The 24,476-nt window shown below is 43.7% G+C and overlaps 1 protein-coding gene across 4 annotated transcripts in view; it reads right to left on the bottom strand.

Moving 5' to 3' along the window:
- The window catches only part of sema3fb (sema domain, immunoglobulin domain (Ig), short basic domain, secreted, (semaphorin) 3Fb), a 91,867-nt gene extending 67,619 nt beyond the window's left edge, over positions 1-24,248 (bottom strand). For all 4 annotated transcript variants that reach the window (XM_035796533.2, XM_052473303.1, XM_035796535.2 and 1 more), the window contains exons 1-2: positions 23,851-24,248; positions 21,165-21,320 (exon numbers count right to left, since the gene is read on the bottom strand). In XM_035796533.2, the coding sequence (XP_035652426.1) occupies positions 21,165-21,282 (118 nt within the window). In that variant the 5' untranslated portion in view covers positions 21,283-21,320; positions 23,851-24,248. The remainder of the gene's footprint in view (positions 1-21,164; positions 21,321-23,850) is intronic.
- Positions 24,249-24,476: the final 228 nt, after the last annotated feature.

The raw sequence follows: 24,476 nt of genomic DNA, 5'->3' as shown, positions 1-24,476 counted from the left end.
CACTACTGCATTATCTTGGCTGTGTGCTTATGGTTGTTGTCCTGTTGGAAGGTGAACCTTCACCCCAGTCTGAGGTCTTGTGAGCTCTGGAGCAGGTTTTCATCAAGAATTTCTCTGTTCATCTTTCCCCCGATCCTGACTAGTCTCCCAGTCCCTGCTGCTGAAAAACATCCACACAGCATGATGCTGCTACCCCCATGCTTCACTGTGGGGATGGTGCCAGGTTTCCTTCAGACGTGATGCTTGGCATTCAGGCCAAAGAGTTCAATCTAGTTCATCAGACCAGAGAATCTTGTTTGTCATGGTCTGAGAGTCCTTTAGGGACCTTTTGACAAACTCCAAGTGGGCTGTTATGTGCCTTTTACTGAAGAGTGGCTTGAGTCTGGCCACTCTACCATAAAGGCCTGATTGGTGGAGTGCTGCAGAGATGGTTGTTCTCCAGAGGAACTCTGGAGCTCTGTCAGAGTGACCTCCCTGACCAAGGCCCTTCTCCCCTGATTGCTCAGTTTGGCCGAGCGGCCAGCTCTAGGAAGAGTTTTGGTAGTTCCAAGCTTCTTCCATTTAAGAATGAAGGAAGCCACTTGGGGACCTTCAATGCTGCAGAAATATCTGTGGCTCTACGCAATCCTGTCTTGGAGCTCTACGGACAATTCATTATACCTCATTGCTTGATTGACACGCACTGTCAACTGTGGGACCTTATATAGACAGGTGTGTTCCTTTCCAAATATTGTCCAATCAATTGAATTTACCACAGGTGGACTACAATCAAGTTGTAGAAACATGTCAAGAATGATCAATAGAAATAGGATTCACCTGAGCTCAATTTTGAGTCTCATAGCAAAGGGTCTAAATACTTCGCTTTGTCATTATGGGGTATTGTTGGTAGATTGATGAGGGGGAAAATGTATTTAATCAATTTTAGAATAAGGCTGTAATGTAACAAAATGTGGAAAAAGGGAAGGTGTCTGAATACTTTCTGAATGCACCGTAAATAAAAGACAGGTTGACAAAAGAGTGAAATAAAGGCTCTTCCTCTCCCCCAGCGGTGACTGTCCAGGTAGTCTCTCCCAGAGGAACTAAATCTTCAACTGCAGTCTAAACTGACAGTATTAATGTTTAATTGGCATTCTACCCCATGACCTTGTAGCCCATCGCTGAAGGAGTTTTGGTAGTGAGTGAGGTCAGAAGTGTATATTCCAACTGCTTTTCTCAGTGAATTTCTAGATAGCAAGTAAGGCAATGATGTGGTTGGGAGGAGGCAACGGGACCAAGTACAAGCTCAATGAGAGGGTGCTCTCTAAATGTCATACAAATCACAGATGAGATACCTCACACCTGGTTGCAGACAGAGTGCCTGTTGGTGTAGCCGTGTGGAAAGGACACAGATGGATAAAGGGGAAATTGAAGTTATAAAATAAAAAGGAGCAAGGCAGAGAGAGATGGAGAGAAAAGTAAAGGAACAAGTACAATGGAAGCCAGCGACTAACTTATTTTGGTCTGTCTATAATTGGGGTTATCACAGCGTTTCCTCTTCCTCCGAGGCAGCAGTGTTATGCTTTGATGCACCCAAACGGCTCTGTGGAGCTGAGATCTCCGTCTGGCCCTGGCCCTGTGTAAAAGCCCAGCATGCTCCAGTACTTCTCAGCACTCCTTTGTGGCCTCCATGTCTCAGCAATTAACCATCAACTGGGCATCAAACCATGGATGGAGAGCATCCCCTTGTTTGAGGGAAGAGATTAATGGATTCCCCATGCTGTGCCAAGTGGAACAAAACCCAATCCCAGTATGTAAGCAATTAATATGGCATGTTATTGTTGGCTCTATTCAAGCAAGGAAACACGGATACACTGAAAGGCACGTCTCTAATAGTTACATCATTCACAACGAGGGGGCCCCAGAGTCATTTTACGAGAGTGCTTACTATCCACTTAGTATGAGAATGACTTCATATTGAGTTATACAAAGTAATCAAAGTCATACTCTTCCAAAAAATCAGAATGTATAGTGAAGGGGCTTTGTGGGAAGGATTTTGAACATCAAACAGATGATTTGATCCAGTGGGGGGGGGTGGATCGAAAAGGGTGTTCCACAAATGTAATGTCTGTGTGGGGTGTAGAACCACGACCACCCAGCATGAGGACCTAACAATACACAAAGGAGGAGGAGGCAGGATTGAATGCTGGGAGGGTACCGGGTGTTCTGTACAGGGTCAGTAGTCTTCCATCTCTGGTGCCAGTGCTCTTCTATTGAAGAGGCACAACGAAACAGATGAACACAAAACCCTTTTTAAGTGTTTGCGATTACAACAGCGACCAAGTTGTTCTCTTGTGAGGGTCTTTCTCCTTTGGTTTAATTCTCTCTTGTTTGAATTGTCTGTTTCCTTTTGATGTACATTCATGTTCAGTTTGTCTCTCAGTCTCAGCACTTCCCATGTGCGAAGGTCACAGCAAGAGACTGACCGGTAAGGGCTTATTACAATAATGGAAATTTGGGTCATATTTAATTGTCATGCAAATGACCACGGTTGTCATAATTGTAATTTTAGTAGATTTTTTGTTGTTGTTGCTTGTAATGCATCTTTGAAAATGAGCTACGACATCCCTAATGAATACAACACAGCTTTGGTGACACCTCTGTCTGTCACGACTTCCGCCGAAGTTGGCTCCTCTTCTTGTTCGGGCGGTGTTCGGCGATCGACGTCACCGGTCTTCTAGCCATCGCCGCTCCATTTTTCATTGTTCCATTTGTTTTGTCTTGTTCCCTGCACACCTGGTTTACATTCCATAATCACACTGCATATATATATATATATTCCTCTGTTCCTCCCAAGTCTTTGTGTGGAATTGTTTTTGTTTTGTGTTTATTGTATAGTGCCAGTCTGTTTTTTTTCACCCTGGGCATTGCCTGTACCCTATTGGGGAAATGTTGGTGAAACTTATGGTTGTATTCTTGACGGTATTTTGCGCTTGTCACTTTTTCCGGTTGGCTTGAGTTGTAGCTGTTTGCGCCCGTCTGTTATTGCTCTTGGCAAATAAAGTCACCTGATCACCTATCTCTGCTCTCCTGCACTTGACTCGAATGACCAGCAGCGAAAACCCTGGCACCGTCTTAAAAACGAATGGTATTGACCGCTTGTAACTTTTGGAAGTGAAACTTCTCCCAACTATGCCATTCATTCTGCTCGTAAAATAATTACCCATTTTACCCACTTCATATGAAACCTGCTATTGGGTAAAATCGATTTACTTTAATATAAAGTTTATTCTTTACTGCTCCTAAAATGAATGTATTAAGATGATTATGACGATAATTTGATTTTGTTCACGGATTGTTGTCCATAATTGTTGGTTACACGATTATACAATCATTTTGCCAGCCCTGCTGACAGGGTGGAACCACCTACAATGAAGATTTTTCTTGGCATTTTTTTATCTCTTACCACGACTGCCAACCAAGCTCCACTCCTTCCATCTGCATCAGGTCAATGCAGATGATATCAGAGGAGCTCCAGAAAGAACCACATGTATATCATGATAAAGGAGGTGCCTCTCACTTACTGGAATCTTAGTAATATTGTTCATCTGATTTGGACTGGACCACAGATATGATTCTTGGCCCACTGTTTGTTTCTGCTCGCCAGCTTTTCTTCTCTACAGCAGCTACACTAGAGACGTTGCACAGCTGTGAACAAGATCGAGATGTAGCCTTCTGCGATTCGCCTGGCCTCTATCGCACCGTCGTGATGTTTCTGAAAAACAGTTTTAATTGCTACGGCAATTACGCAAGACAAGTCAAAACGGAGCTTTTGTGTAAGGTAGAAGGTAATCTGCTTCCCCGGGCAAGTTTCTCTTCCATAGAACGCTCGGAGAGAATACAGAATATCCGTTGAAGATCTTTGGCTTGAATCAAAGCCAGAGAAAGTGCACTGAAGGGTACATCAACAGCTAACATGTCCTAAATCAATCTTGTCGGATGCTTTATCCATCAACCCCACAATGTCTCAGCTGTGATAATGTGGGAGAGCTGTTGGGTGTAGAGAAAGAAACATTGAATTGTTGCAATGTTCTTTTGTCATTCCTAGCTGTAGTTAAAACACATTTCCATGTGTGGGGACTTCAACAGCATTCAAAAAATGTTGAGACACAGATCGGGTTTACTGTGAAGCTGAGAAGAATGGAGAGAGAACAACTTGGATTATCCATGCACTCCAAACCAGAATGTGTTGACATTGATACATTACCTTCGAAAACTCCTTTTCACCGATGATGTACACCACCATCGACCTTCAGACCGTTTCTATTTCCTCACAAGCTTCTGAAGAATGAAGTGAGAACCTAAGTTACTCTGAAACTGAGTACCTTACACCTACAATCACAAGATTCAGATCTGCTCTCCTGTATATTCCCATTACTCAAACCACAAGCACTGCATAGTTGTACACAGAGAGGCATTTTGACAAGACAAGCATCTTCATATACTGATTAGAGGAAAAACTGTGTTGTTTAGCTAATCACATTTGATCGTGGTGCAGCTGCTGTAGTAACTTGTGCCAGCCTCCTAGAGCACAGACAAAAACAGTCAAGTAATGCCCATAGGCCTTCTGTATATCGCACTGATGCAGATCAACATGATGTTAATCAAATGTGGAAATATCTGGCATGAAAATATCTTGCTGGCAACCGTTTTTGTGTTTGATACAGGAAAGTAGGAGATGAAACTCTATGACAGGAAATATGGCAGGCAGTTGCGTACCGCATTTTGTCTTTCACTGATGGACGTGAATCTCCTCTCCATCTCAAATGGCAGCCATTGGCAGGTAAATTAAGAATGTTACTGAGAAGGAGAATTGGGGTTCTTTTGAACAGAGGACAATGACAGCTGAGGTGAGATAGAAGCCTGACAGTGGAAAAAAACGAATCAAGTGATCCAAAACCAACTCTCAGTTTCACTATTGACCTAGAAACACGTAGCTAAGGGGTTGACAACATACACCTTTGGAAACAATAAGAAAGTCTTCTTGTAACACAACTCAAAAGCAAATTGCAAAACATCTCCTGGACCTTATTTGAAAGGAGGCCATGAACGCCTCAGAGAGCAATATTATGATCTTGTATTGATTTACTCTCTCTGTCCTACGGTAATCCAATTAACAGGTCCCTCGTAGCTGTTAAAATGTAATTACGGTGTGTTAAAAAAGCTCCCATTGGTAATGCATCTATGACACTAAAATCACTAAACTGAAGCGTCAGCTTAACCACCACAAGACACGTTCTCTTTCCAAATCAAACCACAGAAATCATTACAAGTGGAACCATAATAAAGTCACTTCTGAGTTGTTTGGGAGATTTCACAGTCTTGCCAGATTCTCTTTTCAGGAAGGCCCATTCTTTATTACAGCTACTAGACAAAACCAGAGCTGTGCTGCATGGGCCTTCCTGGCAATGCCAGCTGACATGTGACATGGAGAGGAGTGGCTGTTATAGGGACTGGCATGGGGTTGGAGCAGTAGAACAGTAGAACAGGTCTGGTCAGTACAGAACCACACCCTCTCTCGCTTTCACCATGGCAATATCATCCTTGTATAGTGCTGATTAGTAAAGAGAGGAGGATCCAAGATGAGTAAAGAGAGTCAACCTGGTATAGTGCTGATTAGTAAAGACAGCAGGAGCCAAGATGAGTAAAGAGAGAAGAGAGAGTCAACCCTGTATAGTGCTGATTAGTAAAGACAGCAGGAGCCAAGATGAGTAAAGAGAGAAGAGAGAGTCAACCTGGTATAGTGCTGATTAGTAAAGAGAGCAGAAACCAAGATGAGTAAAGAGAGAAGAGAGAGTCAACCCAAACTAGCCCAACAAGGTCACTACTTCTCCCTGGAGCGGACATAAACCCTAGCTCTATTAAACCCCCTTCTATTTATTTCCACCAAAACCCTTTTTGTAAAGGCTTTTGGGTATAAATGTTAGAGACTGGAAAAATCTGTCAATTAAATCATCTAAACTGCATAGGTTTCCATACACCAGCATGGCCAGCAATGAGAAAAACTCATGCACACACACACACACACACACCAAGCGTCATCTTGTGCTTGAAGCCGTGTCAGGACGGATGTTGAAGAGTTAATTCCACAGTGCATTCTATCCTCCAGTGTGTCATTAAAACCACTGCATCTCATCCGCTCGGCATCGTTTATCTGCGCTGCGCTAATTAGTTACGATCAATTACATTTACTCAATGCTGCTTTCATGTCTAACACAACAGGAAGAGGTGCTTATGTGCCGCTGCTCTTTTGGCCCACCGCTTAAACATTCCCCCGGGTTGGTTGTTTTGTTTCTACAGCTCAGCTCAGCCTGATTTCTGCTGAGAAGGCAGGTCCCATTAAATAGACATAGCTCGCTCAGGGGTCCTGGGGTGGACCGAGGTGCATCCAGAGGGAGACCCTCCCTGGCTGGCACCCTCCTCTGCATGGTCACACACACCCTCCTCACCCGTAGCAGAAAATGAGGAGGTGCATTTACTTAATAACATAGATTAAAATAGCCAAGTGTCATCATCACCGCCGTGCCATGCCATTTACCCTGAGCTGACAGAGTTATGCTCTGTATCTTTTCTTAGTCCACAGAGTAAAAAGCAACGTTACAAAGGGGCTGATGATATCTGTCATCCAACAGTGAAAAAGCGTGAGGTTGAGTAGTTGGTTCATACGGGCACGAAAGGATTAGAAATAAAACCTCAATGGTGACAAACACATGGACCCCTGCCTGACTACTCACTAGTAGCTCTCAACTCCAGGGAAGTGCCCGCATGGCGCCACGGCCCACAGTGTACAGTTACAGACAGGGCTGCAGCCAAATCCCAACGCTCTGCCCCCAAACAGCTCACTCACTCCATCCCTATCCTCCTCCGCTAGTCTACAATTTTTGTCTCTCCCTCTCTCACCCCGTTCTTTTGCTCTTACGCTCTATTCATGTCCTGGAAGACACAGCACAAACATGCCAAAACTGGGCAAGTGGAAGAGAACAACTGTGGATGAAATGTGATCCATGCTGTAGCCCAAGAGAGAGATTGTCTGTGGACCGATGGAGAGCCTAACTGAGGAGGAGTGGGAGAGTGTAATCCTATCCTATCCTCTGCCTCTCTCTCCCTCTCTCGGAGTGTATGAGCGAGTGCTTTTTCTCAGACTCTGGGTTCGTTTGTCTTCCCACAGAAAGGAAATGCAAAAGAGGCTGTCGTGATACTCTGGGAAACGCCGTGGGACGTCTCTGGGGGGGGGGGGATTAAATACGCTCACTGAGATACACACAGTAAAGTAGCAATAAAGTATTCATTAACCCCCATTCAGAGAGGAAGCGGGCGAAACAAGCGGCCAAGTTAATAAGTCAAACAGAGACTTAACATTGTAACCCCCCCCCCCCTTCTAGATTTGTAAAACAATGGGAAGCCATTGATGAGCTCAGGTTTGGGGTACACCTGAGGGGGGTAAGAGAATAAGAGAACTCCAGAGCTGGAACAAATAGAAATTAAATCAGATGAATGAAATCTCCCAGGGTTGAGTGGAGTATTATGTCATCGCATTCACCAAGGCATTTAAAAAAGCATTCTCTTTTCTCTCCACACCCATAATATCCACAGATATTTCCGATTACAACACCGGGCTCATGTCGACATGGCGATAGGCCAGCCAGAGGAGAGAGAGTGAACAATCCTCCCAGCTCCTCTGACTCCATCCAAGCACCCCCATGTCCAGCCAAGGACTTCATTTTTCACCCATATTCAAAGCAGCTGTCGTCCCTTTGCATCTCCAAAGCGATCCTCTCTGGGGCCGACCTATAGAGTACATGCAGCACAGAGAGAGGCCTGTGGGATGCGGTGCGGGGCATTCATTGACAAAAAGGCCTGATGCCAGTTTGACACCCACCCCCAGGTCTCCCAGAATGTGAATGAACTTCTGTGAATGGGAGGCAGACCTATACAAACGCCCCTGTGGCTTGAGAGGCCTGCGGGACCTTCACAGGGGGAAGAGTGTGTGGGCGACACATAACAACAACAACAACAAGGGGAATGCATGCCGGGGTCCCCCCTTTCACTCCCTCACCAATGGAGAGGAGGCACCACCAAGGAGGGGGGCTTGAAAAGATGAGCCACAAACAAAACCAGAGGGGGTAAAAGCTGCCCTGGCATGGCCTCAATTGATGTGGATGCGAGTCCATCTCCTCACATAGCAATCAACACCTACCTACTCCACCAACATGCAAGAGGCAGCAAAGGGAAAAGTAGAAATCAGCATTTCAAAACGCCCCACCACAAAAGCATCAAAGCAACACGCATCCTATTACGCCTGAGTGCTCTTTGGGGCCACTTCCCATACATTGTGCCTTCCTAAGGGCTTAGTTTCCCCTGTTCCAAACGGGGGATATGACTACAGCTGACCAGTTGAAGAGGTGGAGTGGGGGGACTTGACAGTCATAAAGAGAACCGAGAGAGAGTGGGTGAAATGCTGATGGTAATTTAATCTAAATCAGAAAAAATGAAAACGTACTTGACGTTTAGAGGTGTACCTCTGGAAATGATATTGTTATATTATCCATATTATTCCAGCTTGTTGTCTATATCTGTTGCATGCATTGGAAAACACTTAGTTGGTGTACTTTATGTAAAATTACCTGAAGTTAATGATGTAGCTAGCATTTTGATAAAACAGAATGTTTTAATGCCCAGAACTGTACGTTCAGACATGGTGCATGGAGTCTTCTTTTTTAAATAGTTGGTTTGCAACATCGTACTATGGCCAACTTATATGACCTTTTCTTCCTGAGGTCCAACTCAGTTGAGCCCATTTGGTTCAGGTCTAAACTTTACTCGCCCACTCTCATAACTCAGCTTGGTGACTGCATGGTGTTCCCAGTGTCAGCCCAGAGAGAGAGAGACTACGGTAACAGAATCTCCGACTGACAGAAGGGTGAGAAATGATGGTTGGGCGGAATGATCAGAGGGGAAGAGCGCCCTTGACCTCCTCAGTCAGAGTAAGGCCTGCTGGCACAAACTTTTGGAGGAATTCCCACATAGCTCACCTCTTGGGAGAAAGGAGCAGTGTCCATGAATACATGTAAGAGTGCTACTGTCTATCTGGTTAAGACAAATAGGGTATGGGTTAAGTCCATACCCCATGTTACGTGGCATAACTCCTGAGATATACCAACAAACATCAACTAAATAAATAGATTATCCAGCTGGACACATTTTCAGAGGATGGTTGTTGTGCCTCAACGTGCTCCCCATACTGCTGAGAGAGAGAGAGAGACACGTTTGAGATTTAGCCAATTACTAAACAACAGTAGCTACCATGAAAGACAGCAGACATCACAACCATCTTGTTCCCACCCTGACACCCTGAGAGAGATTTCCTTAAACAGATGGAGGACAAAACATGATTAAAACTACATGAATGTACTGTGCAACCACCCATCCCCAATGTTGGCATGTTCACCTCGTATCTTAAAAGACACTTTCCCAAGTGCTGCTGTTGTTACCTTTATTTAACCAGGCAAGTCAGTTAAGAACACGTTCTTATTTTCAATGACAGCCTGGGAACAATGGGCAGAATGACAGATTTGCACCTTGTCAGCTCGGGGGTTTGAACTCGCAACCTTCCAGTTACTAGTCCAACGCTCTAACCACTAGGCTACGTTGCCACCCCTGTCATGAGCCATTGTGGTAACGAGAATAGCACTGGTGCTGTGTTCTCCCTGTATCCAAATGACAAAACAAAGAAGCCTGTCAAGGTCAAGGCTCAGTCAAAATGCACTTGATCACTGCGTGGGTCACTGCATTCAGGTTCTCGCTCTCTCTCTGTCTCTCCCTCCCTCCCTCATTCTCTCTTTTTCCCACCACTCCAGTAAATCAGAGCATTTTAAGTTGGTCCTGTTATAATACTCTCACTTTCACCAGGGTTCTGTTTTCAGGTAGCCTTCCAGCCTCAGCTCAGGTTTAGGGAGGATACATCCATGCATGCACACGTAACTAATTATTAGGCATCTAATCCATCTGGACTATCATTCTCACTGACACCTTAATCGTATCTTCCACAGGCTTAGTACTACATCTAAGAATACACTGTGGTTCAGGTCTCAAACTGAGAGCAGAGAGTGACGGGTACAACAGGACAAAGCCAGGCAGGATTCTAGACCTGTTTATCCAGGTAGCACTAATGCTCTGTCTTGACTGGTGAGAAAAGCCACCAAATCCCACAGGATGTGCCAATTGTGCCACCTAGAAAAGAGTCACCTTGAAGGGTAAAACCCTGCAGGTGAGGGAAACATGTTAGTTTCACTGCTCCGGTTGAACCTGGCAAGCCTGTTCTGAAAGAGAGCTCATTTCTGAGAACCATGTATTGCTCTATCAGTTTTTGTATCATATTTTTGGACAAAGTGACAATATAATCTTGCTCTCTAAGTTTGTCCATATACAGTGGCTTGCGAAAGTATTCACCCCTAACATATTTCCTATTATGCTGCCTTACAACCTGGAATTAAAATATATATTTTTTTTTGGGGGGGGGGGTTTGTATAATTTGATTTACACAACATGCCTACCATTTTGAAGATGCAAAATATGTTTTATTGTGAAACCAAAAAGAAATAAGACAACAAAATGAAAACCTGGGTGTGCATAACTATTCACCCCAACAAAATCAATACTATTACCTTTTGCAGCAATTACAAATGCATGTCTCTTGGGGTGTGTCTCTATAAGATTGGCACATCTAGCCACTGGGAATTTAGCCCATTCTTCAAGGCAAAACTGCTCCAGCTCCTTCAAGTTGGATGGGTTCTGCTGGTGTACAGCAATCTTTAAGTCATACCAAAGATTCTCAATTGGATTGAGGTCTGGGCTTTGACTAGGCCATTCCAAGACATTTAAATGTTTCCCATTAAACCACTCGAGTGTTGCTTTAACAGTATGCTTATGGTCCTTTGGAAGGTGAACCTCGGTCCCAGTCTCAAATCTCTGGAAGACTGAAACAGGTTTCCCTCAAGAATTTCACTGTATTTAGAATCATTCATCCTTTCTTCAATTCTGACCAGTTTCCCAGTCCCTGCCAATGTAAAACATCCCCAAGGCATGATGCTGCCACCACCATGCTTCAATGTGGGGATGGTGTTCTCGGGGTGAGGAGAGGTGTTGGGTTTGCGCCAGACATAGCGTTTTCCTTGATGGACAAAAATCTAAATTTTAGTCTCATCTGACCAGAGTACCTTCTTCCATATGTTTGGGTAGTCTCCCACAAGCCTTTTGGCGAACACCAAGCGTGTTTGCTTATTTCTTTCTTTAAGCAATGTTTTTTTCTGGCCACTCTTCCATAAAGCCCAACTCAGTGGAGTGTATGGCTCAAAGTGGTTCTATGGACAGATACACCAATGTCCGCTGTGGAGTTTTGCAGCTCCTTCAGGGTTATCTTGGGTCTCTTTGTTGCCTCTCTGATTAATGCCCTCCTTGCCTGGTCTGTGAGTTTTGGTGTGCGGCCCTCTCTTGGCAGGTTTGTTGTGGTGCCATATTCTTTAAAAAAAATGTATAATGGATTTAATGGTGCTCCGTGAGATGTTCAAAGTTTCTGATATTTTTTTTATAACCCAACCCTGATCTGTACTTCTCCACAACTTTCTCCCTGATCTGTTTGGAGAGCTCCTTGGTCTTCATGGTGCTGCTTGCTTGGTGGTGCCACTTGCTCAGTGGTGTTGCAGACTCTGGGGCCTTTCAGGACACGTGTATATATACTGAGATTATGTGACAGATCATGTGACACTTAGATTGCACACAGGTGGACTTTATTTAACAATTAGGTGACTTCTGAAGGTAATTGGTTGCACCATATCTTATTTAGGGGCCTCATAGCAAAGAGGGTGAATACATATGCACGCACCACTTTTCTGTTTTGAATTTTTGAAGTTATTTGTTTAATTTCACTTCACCAATTGGGACTATTTTGTGTATGTGTATTACATGAAATCCCCCCAAAATATTTTTAAATTACAAGTTGTAATGCATCAAAATAGGAAAAATGCCAAGGGGGATGAATACTTTTGCAAGGCACTGTACAAGCCATCTGTAACTGTAGCTGCATGTAGTTCACTAAATGTCATTCCTTACCAATGGGAGAGAAGACTGACTTTGCTTGTAGACTGGAAATGTCTGCACACGTTCTCTGTAAGAGTTTCAGTGTAACCTTCACAATATCAATATAAAAACAAATGTGTACAGGCCCCGCTGGTCTGCTACAGTAGGGAAGAAGTTATTCATAGTGTCTGGATGATTTGGATTTTGCAGCATGGCGAGGGAGCAACAGATGCAACAACATGGCTGCGAAACAGAAGTCTTTTTGGGACGATCTCAGTTTCAATGAAGACAAGGCTCTAAAAGAATCAGGAACCCGAGTCCAGCGAGGATGTCCACAGGTGAAAGTTGGAGCAGTGTAGGAACACCACACACACACACACACACACACGCACACACACGCACACACACGCACACGCCAGCAGCTCTGTTCCTGTGTGTGCTAAAAGAGATCACCACTGCCACTCCAGGAATCCCAAACACTCCACTCCCTTTGCATTTACTGCCATTCCCTTGTTAATTGAAGAGAGAAGGAAGAAAGAAGGAGTGAGAGAAAGGGGGAGGGAGTTTGAGAAGAAGAGAGGGAGTGGGAGTAGGAGAGAGGGAGTGGGAATAGGAGAGAGGGAGTGGGAGTAGGAGAGAGGGAGTGGGAGTAGGAGAGAGGGAGTGGGAGTAGGAGAGAGGGAGTGGGAGTAGGAGAGAGGGAGTGGGAGTAGGAGAGAGGTTGTGGGAGAAGGAGCGAGGGAGTGGGAGTAGGAGAGGGAGTGGGAGTAGGAGAGGGAGAAGGAGAGAGGGCTCTGCACCAGGAAACTGAGCGGCTGAGATGGGGAGGGCTATGTTTAGATGACACACTGTCACCTTCAGTTTCCCTCCCCAGAATAATCCGCCTGCTGCACTTAGGGTCCCTGCCGAGCACAGTGGGGATTGGACCTGCCTGTGTCTCCTGTTCCTCCACAAAATCTGTTTACACACTTAATGACACACACACATATGCACTCCGCACACACGCACTACCACACAACAGATCCCTCATGAAAGCATGAAAGCACAGACTTTATCAACATCTATCTTTCAGCAACTGGGCCCAGATGTGCACACACTGAGCAATGCTACTAACTCTTATTTAACCCCAATAGATTCCAGAGAGAAGCCCGAACCCTTTATCAGCATAAAAAATGAGGACCACCCAAGTGGTTTTTGATACATATTCTCTTAAAGACTTCATGGCTGTGGTCTCAGTATGGCATAAAAACGTGGTCTCAGCATGACTCCCTGCTTAGATAGAGGTTAATTAAAAACTAAATAAAATGGCCACATGGCCTTAGGTACTGTACTGTAAGCTTTCTGCAGACTCAAGTGCCAACTGGCAAGATTCTGTAACAGCAATTCTATAACCCATCACTACAATGACCTCAATTCATGGGCTGTCATAAAACCTACAGTGTGCCTTTACTGACCAACACATGAAGATGTGAGACAATATCACAACTGAATTTAGGACAGTATGTGCAGAACCACTCCCCCATGTGTGACCCTTCTGGGGTCACAAATCCCTCTAACACACCACCTGATGTGGGTGAGGGTGAGGGGGTAAGGGTGAGGGGGTGCGGTGGTGCGGTGGTGAGGTGGGGGGGTAAGGGTGAGGGGTAGGGGTAGGGGTAGGTGTAAGATGAAGGCAGCTTTCTACATGACTAATCCTGTCAAGTAGGAAACACAGCTCTGCCTTTAGTGCTCTCACACTGTGTAAACAGATTTACAAATAGTTTTGGTTAATTACTAATCCATGGAGCTATACTGGTATGCCAGCCAACCACTCACTAAGTGCGGGGGACTCATGCCACCCTCCCCTTCACCCCTTACACACCCTTACCTTCACCTCCCTTCCACTACCCCCCCCCCTCACTTCCCCTCCCATCTCTTCCCTTCCACTCCCTTCCCCTCCCCATCACCCCCTCCTATCATGTGGACCAAAGTGGAGGATCAAAACTGGTTTTGGAACACAAGAGCTCAATCTACTGACCTCACAGCATAGAGCTTCAACAATCTCTCTCTCTCTGTCTCTCATGCGCACACACACACACACACACAATTTTGTACACAAACAATATGCATCTGACAGAGTGAGACTTGCTTGCCTGACAGAAGTGACACACTTGACACGTGCATCATGAATACAAAACCCAGAGAGAAAGGCACAACCAGGCAGTGTTTCCACATATTCACTGGCCTTCATCTGTCTCTGGTTAACAACTATATTACAGATGAGCGCTATGTGCCTGACACTTAGCGGAGCACAGCATTTCTCACTAAATATAGCTGCTATGGGGAGAAACTGAGGTCTGGGCCAGGGCCAATGTAATATATATTTTTTAATGCTTTGTCAGTAATTACCTCTCCACCACTGGCCTGCTAACTGTAATTAGAAAACATAGCCAAACATTTTCATCTCTGCCAGATGACAGCGGTTTGGTGTCATAGATTCAACACGTCTTGTGGTCCATAGGAGTGTTATGAGCTAGGTATTCGGTGTAAAGGTGTGTCTAAATGTGTACGCTTGAGGTGCCATGAAAATCAGGGCAGGTTGGAGAAACAGCTATGGAAACTGTCCTGGAGCTAATAGCCTCATACACACAGCCAATTGTCCCTATATTAATGATCTTCATATGGAAACCACATTATGGGTGGTTGATGTCCTTGATGATCTTCCTGGCCTTCCTATGACAATCTTGTGCTGTAGGTGTCCTGGAGTGCAGGTAGGTTGCCCCCGGTGATACACCACCCCCTGGAGAGCCCTGCAGTTGCGGGCGGTGCAGTTGCCATACCAGGCGGCGATACAGCCCAACAGGATGCTCTAAATTGTGCATATATAAAAGTTTGTGAGGGTTTTAGGGGCCAAGCCCAAAAAAATTCAAAGTCGAGGAACTTGAAGCTTTCCACCTTCTCCACTGCGATCCTGGAAAGGGGCGTGCTCCCTCTGTTGTTTCCTGAAGTCCACAATCAGCTCCTTGATTTTGTTTTATTGACGTTGAGTGAGAGGTTATTTTCATGGTACCACTTTCCCAGGGCCCTCACCTCCTCCCTGTAGGTTGTCTCATCATTGTTGGTAATCAGGCCTACTACTTTTGATTTGTCTGTAAACTTAATGATTGAGTTGGAGGTGTGATTGGGCCCCTGTGTTGAGAATCAGCGAAGTGGAAGTGTTGATTCCTACCTTCACCACCTGGGGGAGGCCTGTCATGAAGTCCAGGATCCAGTTGCACAGGCCCCGAGCTTAATGATGAGTTTGGAGGATACTATGGTGTTGAATGCTGAGCTATAGTCAATGAACAGCATTCTTACATAGGTATTCCTCTTGTCCAGATGGGAAAGAGCGGTCTGTAGTGAGATGGCAATTGCATCGTCTGTGGATCTATTGGGGCGGTAAGCAAATTGAAGTGGGTCTAGGGTGTCAGGTAAAGTAGAGGTGAAATGATCTTTAACTAGCCTCTAAAAGCACTTCATGACAGAAGTGAGTGCTACGGGGCGATAGTCATTTAGTTCAGTTACCTTTGCTTTCTTGGGTACAGGAACAATGGTGGACATCTTGAAGAAAGTGGGGACAGCAGACTAGGATAGGAAGAGATTGAATGTCTGTAAACACTACAGCCATCTGGTCTTCGCATGCTCTGAGGACGCGGGTATGGATGCCATCTGGGCCGGCAGCATTGCGAGGGTTAACACGTTTAAATGTCCTACTCACGTTTACCCACGGAGAAGGAGAGCCCACAGTCTTTGATAACGGGACGCGTTGGTGGCACTGTGTTATCGTCAAAGCGGGCAAAGAATGTGTTTAGCTAGTCCGGTAGCAAGACGTTGGTGTCCGCGACGTGGCTGGTTTTCCCATTGTAGTGAGTAATTGTCTGCCACACATGTCTCGTGTCTAAGACGTTGAATTGCGACTCCACTTTGTCTCTGTATTGACGTATTGCCTGTTTGATAGCCTAACAGAGAGAATAACCACACTGTTCGTATTCAGCCATATTGCCAGTCACCATGCCATGGTTAAATGCAGTGGTTTGCACTTTCAGTTTTGCGCGAATGCTGCCATCTATCCACGGTTTCTGGTCTGGGTAGGTCACAGTGGGTACAACATCTCCTATACACTTCCTGATGAACTCAGTCACCGTATACATATATTTGTTGCTGTTATTCTCAGAGGCTACCCGGAACATATCCCAGGCCGAGTGATCAAACAATCTTGAAGCATGAATTCGGATTGGTCAGACTAGCGTTGAATAGACCTGAGCATGGGTACTTCTTGTTTGAGTTTCTGCCTATAGGAAGGGATGAGCAAAATGGAGTCATGATCAGATTTGCCAATGGGAGGGCGGGGGAGAGCCTTGTAAGAATTTCGAAAAGTAGCAGTGGTCCAATGTTTTCCCAGCGCGAGTACTACAGCCAATGTATTGGTAGAACTTCGGTAGTGTTTTCCTCACATTTGCTTTGTTAAAATCCCCAGATACAATAAATGCTGCCTTAGGATATGTGGTTTCCAGTTTGCATAAAGTCCAGTGTAGTTCTTTGAGGGCCGTCGTGGTATCGGCTTGAGGGGGAATATACACGGCTCTGACTATAAACAAAGATAATTCTCTTTGAAGGTAATATGGTTGGCATTTGATTGTGATGTATTCTAGGTGTGGTGAACAAAATGAATTTAGTTTCTGTATGTTATCACAATCACACCATTCTTCCCGAAGACTTCTTTATTCCTGACTGCGCGATGTACTGAGAAGCCTGGCTGTATGGACAGGGACAGTATATCCCACGAGAGTCATGTTTCCATGTTTGTATGACACTCATAGGATTGTTTGATAAATCACACTTTTTCTATGTGTACGACCTACTGCCATAATCAGTTTAATATCAAACTACTAGTGTGCATGTAAACAAACATACTCAGGAGTTCAGGATGAGACAACTCTGTCTAATGTACTCCTAACCTAAGTGAACACTTGGGCTATTGTCTGTATTCTGTATCAATGTTGTAATGTTTTAAACATTGAGAGGGCACAACTGGGGGATTAGCTGAAAGATGAACTGGCACTCAGATTTTTTTTAAAGGAAAACAACTATTGCTAAACGGCATGTACTAACAGTATTAAGCTGCTTTTTATTCATGGTTTTTAAATCCTTCTCTGTTGTTGTGCAGGTTCTAATGCGTTAACCCAGAAAAACACTGGCAAATAACACTTTAGATTACAGATAAATTAATACTGTACTTCAAGGGCACTGACATTCATGAGTGCAGGGCTTTTAGCCCTGAAGGGGAGTTTTTAACCCCAACAGCACCCGAAATAGAGTCTGCTGCTACCCCCGGCATGGATGGGGAGGATGCAGATGACAACTGTGATTGAAAGACAGGGGCAATCATTCAGTGAAGCTTCCTCCTACTCTGAGACACCTACCGCTGGCATTCCCGACCACAACCACGGTGGTAACAGTGACCCCCTTCCAGTGGATTTGGTCCTGTATGCCAATGGGGGAGTAATGTGATGTCACGGCATTCCCACCATGGTCCATAATTCCAGGGACTACACTGGAGAACAGCCGTTTCAAATGTCATTAAGTCCGTCAGGGAAAAGGTGAAAGGGAGAGTAAAGGTGCATGAATAAACTTCTCAGTAGCAGTTAATAGGAAGCTAGAAACAGCAAACACAACACCAAACACAACCAATTATATGCGAGTATACACACTAGTGTGCTCCGTGGTCTTATCAGCACGTATCGAGTGATGGCGGTTGCAGGGGAGGGCTATGTCACCTTCACAGCCATGGTCATGTTATTTACAACTGTAGTGGCTCTTGACCCTGTGCCTATTACAATAACATTAAACAAAAGCTGACGTTCTATACGAGTACAATAAGCATTTAGTCAGTTATAGTAAGCTACGTATTTACCAGCACAGCTGTAGCCAGGGTCCACGTGTGGTTTAAGACCTCAAAAAGCAGAGCTATAAGCATGAATTTAGATCCGTAACGCATGAGCAGAAATGTGTCAGAGGGGGAATATGGGCCAGCATAGTAAGGTTACACTTATCTGTGATGCAGGGGAATTCTATACCAAAACATAATGAAGAAACTTCCCTGGAGCAATGCCTAGCAGTGCATTTGTTCATCCAAATGATTTGTCATTCTCCATGGCTATTGTCAAAGTGTGATACGGAATGAGTAATCTGTAAAAGTACACAGATAAATCTGTTGTAGTCTTTAAATGGATTTACAAGGGGCCTTGCATGTAAACAATAACTTAGTAGTTGTCAGATTGGAGGTCTGTATTCTCTCACACAATCCTTTTGCATGGCAATAAACCCAATCTGGAATAATACCTTTAACTCCATTTATTACATAAATATAGAACTGTGTTGGTCATCGAGTTCCGTAGGAAGGAATATTATTTTTGGGCTCAGGCACACAGAGTTACGACAGATTTCACTCCCTATGAATTCCCGCTGGCTCGGAACTCAACTTTGATCCTTAAAATACGGTCATTGGGGAAAGGCTCAAACAAATTCACTGTTTTTTTTTCCATTTTCTTTCCAGGCCCTCTGACTTACGTGCGAAGAGGGGAGGAGACATTCCCTTCTTGGAGATTTCTGGAGACAGCAGTCTTGTCTGAGCTACACCCATAGAGTGCAATTGATTATCTATGGCGACTCACTTCTCTTTATGCCTAAGTTAGGTTGGCAATTTAAACAAGCTGTGCGGTATTGATTACACAGATTCCTATAAGCTCTCCTAACTGAAGCAGACTTCACAGCTCTGGCTATCAAAGTCCTTCGCCCTGGCTGTGATCCTGCAGGGCCGGAGACAGTTGTAAGCCTGACCAAAGTCTACTTTTCCAAGGCTCTTACCTCATGTTTTCGCGAGCTACAGAGGAGTATCCTTTTGATGGCTACACTTCCTCACTGTGGTTCATATCAACAGTTACATAATTTAGCCCCAAAACATACTGTATGTGCAGTACATAAGCATTTCTAACTATCAAGCATTAGAGTGAATATCTTGAGACATACTAACTAACATATCTGCATTTAATGGACACTCAGTCAGTAGACCAGACTGTGGATCATAGATGGTATTCCCCGGGGAAACATTTAAGTGAAGCACAAAATAAAGGGGAAAGAAAAAAAACAATTAAGAGGTTCTTGATTTACTCTCCACATGTGTACGACCTGTTTTAATGGGGAAGTGAGGGCCTCTTGAGTAAGAGGTCACGGTCCTTAAACCGTCTCGGGAGAAACAGAGTTAATCAGTTTTTGGCAGGCAGCCAACTTTGTAATATTGAGAGACCGGACCATCAGGTAACCAAGAGAGGGATGTAAAGCTTAAAGTTTTTAATTAGAGATATGTTTAATATGATACAGCACCTTTATACGGCACGTTCATAACGAGTATATTCTAGCAAAAAATATATCATTATCAACTTTATGCTGTGCCAAAGCCCATAGCCAAAACATCTAAGGGTGCTATAAAGAGGATCTAAAACTTGTTGCCAACAATCTAGTAACCTAAATTGCTGGCCAATAGTCAACGTATTAAAACACTATGATATATAGGTGAGGTTACCAAGAGATTATAAAAACAATTAAGTGCATTTCACAATATTTAAAGGCAAAATGCTCTCTCCAGAGCTTTGGAGAAAAGCAGAGTCGACCGTGACATGCATGTTGACTGGGGAGAAAAACAAACAGGTAAGCAAGAGAGCAAGGGACTCCTCCGTCTTCTCGTCAGCTAAACAATACTGCTATAGTAAGCTGGTTTAACAAAAATGAATGACTCTTTTAGAGTCTTGCAGGTGAATAAAGAACTGGCAAAAATGTCAACTACATACTTCTGAGAAAAAGATTTGAATAAAAAGTCATCCATTCTAAGAAAGGCATTGAACTGAGAAAAAAAAATGAAAAGACCAACCTACAGTTGAGTAAAAGCAATATATTTGCAGATATTAAACTAGAGAACTGGGTAAATAATATTTTGGAAAAAAACATGAAGGAATTGCTGAGCTCTGGATATGTGCTCAGTGACATGTAAAATCCGACTTGATTAAAAAGGGAAAGAACCTTTAGTAGTGAACTGTGCCTGTCCAGTTAATTAAGTCAACTGGTGCCGTGGAGAGAGCCCAGGGAAATGGAAGGCAAAGCAAACAGGGGCACTGCTCAGTCCCTTAGCTCTGCTCCGGCTGCTAATCGCAAGCTAGATCTGAGAGTGGGACAGACCTTAGGGACAGACAGCGCTCTGCTTGGCTGAACCAGGCAATTTGCTCTCAGTAATACCCACTACCTGCTCCCTCCCTACCCCACCTCATCTACATGACCACTGAAGTGCATGAACAAAGCCCTGAGATGTGTCGTTCTGTAGAGGGACCCCCAATCTGATAATGACCATGATAGTGTTATTATTACATGCTAATATGCTGCAGGCGACGTCTTTTTAATGCATCACTTTCACTTTTAGATTGTTCCTTTTCAATTTCAAAAACATCAGAGAATCTAATCATGTTGATTCAAGGACACCTTATAACTAGCATTCTGTACCAGACGCAAAAGGCTTCTCAAAAATACAATGTTGTCTCTGTTAACCTCAATTTGAACCATTTTTTTCATCTTTGTTTATGTTTTTAATTATTGGTACATACAGTCAAGTGGAAGCAGCTGCTGAGAATTACCATGCCAGGATGTTTAAGAGGGGAAGCAAATTAGCATTGGATGATTTGTTAGTGGTCACTGGGACGGGTCTGCAGTGTAACCTGAGAGTCTGAGTTCTTCCTATGGAATCTAGAGCACTTATCAAAGCCAGAATCGTCCCATTTATCTGATCATCAACTCTTCAGTCACACATAAGGGTGCACACACACATTTCAGAGTAGCAGAAAAGAGCACATTTTAAAGACGATACACCGAGCTATTAGAGGAGAGCACTGCATGAACTCAAGACACCACGTAGGAACCATTAGCACAAAACACTAAACAGATAGGGATGTGGTTGGGGGAGAAATAGACCAGAGACGTTTGCCTCTTACCTTTGAAGGAGATGAAGACGCGGGGTGCAGCATGAGGGTCGATGATGTTGTGATTGCACAGAGCCCCGACAACCAGGGCCAAGAGCATGTGGACCGTCCACAGACTGTCCAACAGCATGGTAAACCAACCTCCAGGAATAGAACGATCGCAGAATGCTGGAGGAAAGAAGAGGTCAACAATTAAAGATTTAAAAACTTCCGCTGCGAAAAGCCATACACATTATAACACAGCATCCTTGAGTGTAGATCTCGAAACATTGGTCTTCGTGAGAGCTTCTTTGTGAGAGATGTGAACATCTGAAGTACATCACTGATGTTCAGGGATTATAACCAGACCATTGGGACCTAATGCCTTTCGTACGTAGAGAATCCAGCCTTTTAGTTTTCTATACAATTCCTTTTGTCAAGAGTCATATTTGACCTTTATGTATGTGTGACACAATGATGCCTCCTCCACTGTTCCCTGCCTCTTGTGCAAGAAGATGCTGTTGTCTCCTAGTCCCACCAAACACAATCCTCTTGCATGACCACCAACCCTGTGCACTACTCTGTAATTATGTACTGTAGTCACCTAATACCTTCGTCACGTACCTTCGTCACGCAATATACCTTGTTGTCACACAATTCAGTGTGACAAATGGTCACTGATGTAATCTCATCTCTACAAAGGACAATACGGTACTGAAGATAAATAAAATCTTGCCAGAACCATTTGGGAACCATTTGGGACTGTTGATTGAAGCTGTATATAACATTGTAATTAAATTGTGTAAAGGAGCCAACCACATCAAACAGGAATGTGCAATAAACTCAAGTTATAAAGGGTAAGCAGAATACTGCATGCTTCTTTATAGGTATAGAGGGTTGCCTAGAAACGTTATTTAACAAATCTACAAATTGGTCTTGTTTCATGGCTTGACGGCCATCTCACCACTCTGCATGTGATTGCCAGAGGGCACATTTTAAAGGGCACTTCCACCACAAACACAAACTCAACATGTAGACTGCTGGAGAGCTGGAGCCAGAGCCTACAGTCCAAAATATATCCTCGAACCAAACGGGTTGGTTAGGGGCGATTTACAAGTATAAACATCAGCACAAACCTCAGCTATTTATGGGCAATTTGTTAACTGGCCAGCTGTTTATTCTAAGTCAAGGGCAGATATATTTACACAATTAAATTAAACAACAGACTATTTACAAATTACATTTCAACACACACCACATAGGCAGACACAAACACACATACAGGCGCACACACACACTGTCACACACACACACAAAGGGATGACTTTCCACTTGATTTGATTATCTAAACAGGTCAATCTAATGTATTCATCTTAACATTCTTGAAGAAAGTGCAAGAAGTGTAGTTGCAGTGTAATAGCGTGGGTCACGCTAAAACATATTTGGCGCTAAATACAGGAATCAAGGTCAGTAGCCTTGACATAGTTCTAATCAAAGGATCAACCATGTATAATAAACATTACATATACATTAAGGCAACGTATCCCCCACGCCATGGGTTCACTGGCATTTTGAACCGTACCTCGTGTATTACTTTTATCAAGACCATTCCTATAAAAGGTGAGTGTTGACCAATTGTCTTTTCGCAGTTCTTGCATGTGTTTTAGACAGCCAAACTTAACTTATTGCTATATTGTGAGTCAAGAGTCAAGACAATCGACATGTTGAGCACGATTTACAAGCGCAGGGTGGTAAAGACCACTATTATAACGCGCTTTCAGCCAATCACCCTCCCTGCTTGGTCCAGTCGCGCTTGTAAATTCAACGGTCTATAGGGGATCGTATTCCAAGAGTAATCTACATTTGTTCATGTTCCCAATTATTTGGTAATTAGCTATTTTTCCCTTTCAGGCGTGGGTAGGCGAAATACCGCATTGCTTTTCTTAGAGACATGTGTGCGCTGTTAATGATTTGTGCGCTTTTACCAGCAGCAACATAAACTTTGTGGATTACTAAATCCATCCCGTCCGTATTTTTATTCTAAAAGAAAACACCTGGTGTTACAAAACCACTTTGAACCATTTTTGAATTGTTATGGTATTTTGAAAACACTCAAATTCCAGTGCGAACAAAGCAATAGGCTATGAATAAGTAGTCTGGCAATTGAATTTAATCATATCGAGAAATATTTCCCCAATTTCACATCAACACTATCGGTGTTGGACTGCGAGAGATAAAAGCTATACATTTTTCTGATTTTAATGCTGTAAACCATCTGAACCTGTTAGGAGTTCATGCGCAACTTGCAAGAGTGCATATAATAAAATCAAAATACTAATTTAAAGCACGTTAAAACTCACTGACATGAAATATAATATTTTGTTCGATGTTTATAACAAAGTATAAGTGTCCAAATACTTTCAAATGCGAAAGTTCATTGTTATAATTGAAATAGCCTCATGATGGTTTTCACAAGGCTAATTAAGCCTAATCGAATTAACATGTTTACGGGTTACAATGCCAGTATAGAACTTATTAAAAACATTTTGTCACAGTTATTTTGAGGTAACCAAATGTCCCATGGAACACACCAGTAAAGTAAACAGCATAGGTATACCTCTCACGGTAATATAAAGTACATTAAAAATGACAGTGCTGTGCGAGCCAATTGCAGGCTGTTTGAATGCAAATCATTAACGTTATAAATAATTAGGCATACCTGATTGTCACTTTACTCTACACAAATAACTTTGAGTCCAAGTCCAACCTTACAAGTCATCGAAGAAACCAACAGAATTCCACGGAATCGTTCGCCTCAATTCTCCAAGTTTAAAATGTATAAGATCCGGGGTGCCGTGGCCCCGTTGCTGGAGTCCTTATAGAGATACACCTGGAGCCCGGTGTGTTTACCGCTGCCCGATCCAATGCTCATGAGGGGCAGCTGAAAATATCGTCTCTCCAAGTAAATCTCGTGTAAATTTAATGACCAGAAGTTGTGACAAGTCCAATGTGACAGCTCCTTCAAAATTGTCAATTTAAAGAATTCCTCGTCTGAAACTCGGCTAAACATGCAGCCAGTGTTACTGGTGAAAGTGTATTCGCTCCCGACTGCTGGGGAAACGCGCTGGCAGGTGGATGCAATGGTCATTTGCGTAAAACACGCCCACTAGGCGGGAAGTACCTTAGCTGCCACCGCCCATTCCTCCAGCATCTCGATGAGCAGGCTTTTAGAAAATATCGGAGTATTGTGGTGACTAACTGGTCAACAGTGGCCCTCAAACCAGATTGCTTCCACAATTATGAAAAACACATAAGTTTAAGGCTTTTTTCTTTGATAGTGTGTTA

Source organism: Oncorhynchus keta, chromosome 21 (assembly GCF_023373465.1).
Source record: "Oncorhynchus keta strain PuntledgeMale-10-30-2019 chromosome 21, Oket_V2, whole genome shotgun sequence".
Taxonomy (NCBI): domain Eukaryota; kingdom Metazoa; phylum Chordata; class Actinopteri; order Salmoniformes; family Salmonidae; genus Oncorhynchus; species Oncorhynchus keta.
The sequence above is the reverse complement of the archived record's forward strand: the minus strand, read 5'-3'. Positions and strand labels throughout refer to the sequence as shown.